Raw genomic sequence first — 4,178 nt, 5'->3', positions numbered from 1 at the left:
AGCCCTTATCTTGGATTTCTTCGCTGATTTCTTCGGGCTTCTTTGTTCTTGAGTATTGGACTCCTATGCATCTTTTTATGTCTTCTTTTGAGGTGTTGCATCCTCATTGCCTTGGTCCAATTCTCTTCGCATCCTGTGAACTACAAACACAAACACTAGAAAACTTATTAGTTCACGGATTGTGTTGTTCATCAAACACCAAAACTCAATTAGCCAAATGGCCCGGGGTCCATTTTCCTTACAATCTCCCCCTTTTTGGTGATTGATGACAACACAACCAAAGCAAGCAAATATAACAAACATTTGAATGAAAATATGCAATCTACTTGCTAGGATGCATGTTTGTCCCCACAATGTGATATTATGGACTTAAGCCTCCCCCTAACTCCATAATTCACTTACTTCCTATTTTTGGACCAAATAACCAAAACCACTTCAAAATCCATTTGTAGATATAAAATTTTAAATTGGTGGTGTTTGGTGTTTGATATAGTTTTCATTGCTTTGGTCCCTAAACTTCTCCCCCTTTGGCATCAACCACCGAAAAGGAAGACATTAAAAGCATGTAGGAAGTAAATAAAAGCTTGCCCTCAACAAGAATTGTATCAAATGATATCACTAGAAGGATATTAAATTAAACTATGTGAATGATACCACTTGAAGGAGTCCTCAAAAGATTACTCCCCCTAAATGAGTATTCTCCTTTAGAAAGAGTTTTTCTCCCCCTTTAGAGATGAAGAAATACTCCCCCTGACAGAGATCCTCTACTTAGGAAAAAGCATGTGAAAATTAGAGGTGCAAGACATGATTTGAAAAGACTAACTTCCCTTATGCATAGGTAACAGAATATGAGTTAACTACTTATGCATTTTTAGCAACATGGAAGCATATGATATGAAATATAGTCTAATCAAATATTGGAGAAGACATGTAAATGATACTGAATGTAGTCTCAAAAGATACCAATTGAAGATCAATGGCGAGCTTGAGAGACATGAGAGTTCTTGGAGATTTTGCAGTGGAAGATTGTTGTCTTTCTCCGGGGACTTCATTTTCCTTACAATGAGACTATCACATGAAATAGACTTGAAAAGGTGTTAGTCTCAAAGTGTTAGATTATAGAGTAACCTCCCCCTAAAGGTGTGCATACAAGTTTTGAATACTTGTAGGAGACATGCACTTTGATTTGATATCAAGAGGGGCAAATTATCCATAATCCAAACTTTGGCACATATAAGTTAAATGATACACTTTGTAGAAATCAAAATTTTCAATTGATGCATCATTTACTATGGAGTGATATAGAAGCTATGTGCCGTGCTTAAATAAACATTTTAAGCCATGTAGGTTTGCTTAAGTATATGAATTAAAAACAAGCAATCCTACCATATGATTTACCTAGTATGCATGATTTTGAACAAAAGTACATAACAAATGTAATACTAGGCAAGAAAGGTAAACTAGATAAAAGATAAATAGATACGCATATCTAAAAACGAGAAATACAATAAAACTAGTTACCTTAGTCATGGGTGGGAAATTTGGGTCCAAAGTTTTCACTAACCCACTTGGCAATAAACTTGATCCAATATGATGATAATCCAAACTTTGGCACATATAAGTTAAATGATACACTTTGTAGAAATCAAAATTTTCAATTTATGCATCATTTACTATGGAGTGATATAAAAGCTATGTGCCATGCTTAAATAAACATTTTAAGCCATGTAGGTTTGCTTAAGAGTATGAATTAAGAACAAGCAATCCTACCATATGATTTACCTAGTATGCATGATTTTGAACAAAAGTACATAACAAATGTAATACTAGGCAAGAAAGGTAAACTAGATAAAAGGTAAATAGATACGCATATCTAAAAACGAGAAATACAATAAAACTAGTTACCTTAGTCATGGGTGGGAAATTTGGGTCCAAAATTTTCACTAACCACTTGGCAATTAAACTTGATCCAATATGATGTATCCCATGATATACATCCCAACTTTGCCAAGTCTCCAAATTTCCCGACGACCTTCGGTCCACTCACTTCCCTTTCGGGATCCAAACCTTCTTGGTGCTTTTCATGGTTGAAATTATTTCCTTTGGCACCCAGATGCGTTTGGCCCCCTTTCCTTTGTTGGCTTGCTTGTTGGCCTTGATTGCTATCACCTTTCCATTCTTTTTCTTCTTGATCAAATATGGTGTAGCAGCCTTTTTGTCCACCTTTTTGATGTAGGTGTTGGAGATTTTGCTTGTTGGCTTTTGCTTGAGCTTTTGCCTTTGTTTATCCCCGGTCATCGCCTTGCATTGGAAAGACTTGTGGCCTTCCTTGTGGCATAGCCTACAAATCACAGTTTCTCCCTCCATAGGCTTGTTCACTCCCGCAGTGGTGTTATCCTGTGGAGGTCGGATTTGTTTGGCTTTGCCTTTCTTGTCATACAAAGCCTTGCCAAGGCGAGCCACTTCTTGCTTTAATTGTTCATTTTCCTTTGCAACCTCATCCGAACATGTCTCTACAACAATATTCTCAACAACGACTTGGTTGCAGGGGTTAGAATCATCAATTAAATCAAAGCAGGAAGTAGAAGCATCTTTCTTAATTATTTCAGGTATTTCAACTAAAGATGCTGCTGGGGTGCTACCAATGTTTTCTAGCTTAGTAGTTAGCTCATTATTGTGTATGCTAAGAATTTCCATTTTCTCTAGCAAATTTTCAATAGCTTCTTGGGAGCTAGCTAACTTAGCCTTAAGTTTTTCATTCTTTTTAATAAGGCTATCATCGGTAGCAGTGGATGGAGCACTAGATTCTAATAGCTCAATTTTAGTTGATAGCTCACTATTTAAGTTTGCAAAAGTTTCAAATTTTTCTAGCAAACCTTTATAATCATTTTGGGAGCTAATCAACTTATTTTTCAAAGTTTTAAGTTGAGCTTTTTGCTTAGTGCAAACATCCTGGAAAAATTCTACGGCTTCCGCAAGCTCATCTAGAGAGGGCTTTCCCTCACCTTCATCATCACTACTGCTATCATCACTAGAGGATGGAATGCTTTTGTTACCTCTTGCCATAAGGCATTTGTGTGATGACCGTGATGATCGTGACGAGGACCGGTGGCTGCGCGTCCTTGGAGGTTCATCTTCACTTGAAGAATCATCCCAAGTTCTAACACTTGTTAGCGCCTTGCCTTTGCTCCTCTCCTTTTTGGGTTTGGCCATATTTGGACAGTTGTCCCTGAAGTGGCCCTTCTCCCCACATGCGAAGCATCCTCTCTTCCTTTGCTTTTTCCTGTCAATGTTAAAGAGAAGATCCTCGACCTGCAGGGGCACACCCATTAGATTAATCTTGCGGATCATCCCCATTACCTTTCCGACGCGTCGGATTGTTTCTTCGTCCTCGGAGGATGATGTGCATGGTTGATTATCTTCATCATCATCACTTTCTTCTTCTTCCTCTTCTTCACTTGAGGAACTTGGAGTGGGAGCCTTCTTTTTGCCCTTCCTTTCATCACATGCAAAAGCATATGGCCTTGAGGAAGTTGGCTCCTCTCCCCGACTCATTTTTCGCGACATCTCAAAGGCCGCGATTTTCCCAATCACAATGGTCGGGGTCATGTTGCTCAAGTCCTCCATGTTGTGAAGGATGGTGATGATGCTCCCATATCTTTGTTGTGGTAGCAGGGAGATAATCTTCCTCACAATGTCCGCATCACCTAGCTTATTAATGCCAATAGAATTGAGCTCATTGATAATTAGATTCAAACGAGAATACATGTCTCTAACAAGCTCATCATCTTTCATAGCAAAAGAATTATACTCATTTAAGACTAGGCAATGTTTTTGCTCACGGACATTGGATGTGCCGTCATGGAGCTCATGCAATTTTAGCCAAATCTCATTAGCAGTTTTCAAGGTAAATACTTGATTAAAAATATCCATGCTAAGAGATTCATACAAGCAATTTTTGGCTCTAGCATTTAAATGAATTTCTTTTTCCTCACTCGTGGTGGGTTTCTCGGGATTCTTGAGGGGTTTCATCCCGTCACGAGTGACTCTCCAAACACCTAGATCAACGGCCTCTAGGTAACAAGCCATTCTAGCACTATAATATGGGAAGTTAGTGCCGTCGAAGTGTGGTGGCCTATGGGTATCCATCCCTTCCTCTAAAAAGCGTCGGCTCTTTT

At 38.7% G+C, this 4,178-nt stretch overlaps 1 protein-coding gene across 1 annotated transcript; it reads right to left on the bottom strand.

Moving 5' to 3' along the window:
* Window positions 1–2,043: 2,043 nt before the first annotated feature.
* Window positions 2,044–4,149, bottom strand: LOC104284769. Its single transcript, XM_009883139.1, has one exon. The coding sequence runs from the start codon at window positions 4,147–4,149 to the stop codon at window positions 2,044–2,046; it is 2,106 nt and encodes a 701-aa protein (XP_009881441.1).
* Window positions 4,150–4,178: the final 29 nt, after the last annotated feature.

Source organism: Charadrius vociferus, unplaced genomic scaffold (genome assembly GCF_000708025.1).
Source record: "Charadrius vociferus isolate BGI_N301 unplaced genomic scaffold, ASM70802v2 scaffold2124, whole genome shotgun sequence".
Lineage (NCBI taxonomy): Eukaryota > Metazoa > Chordata > Aves > Charadriiformes > Charadriidae > Charadrius > Charadrius vociferus.
The sequence above is the reverse complement of the archived record's forward strand: the minus strand, read 5'-3'. Positions and strand labels throughout refer to the sequence as shown.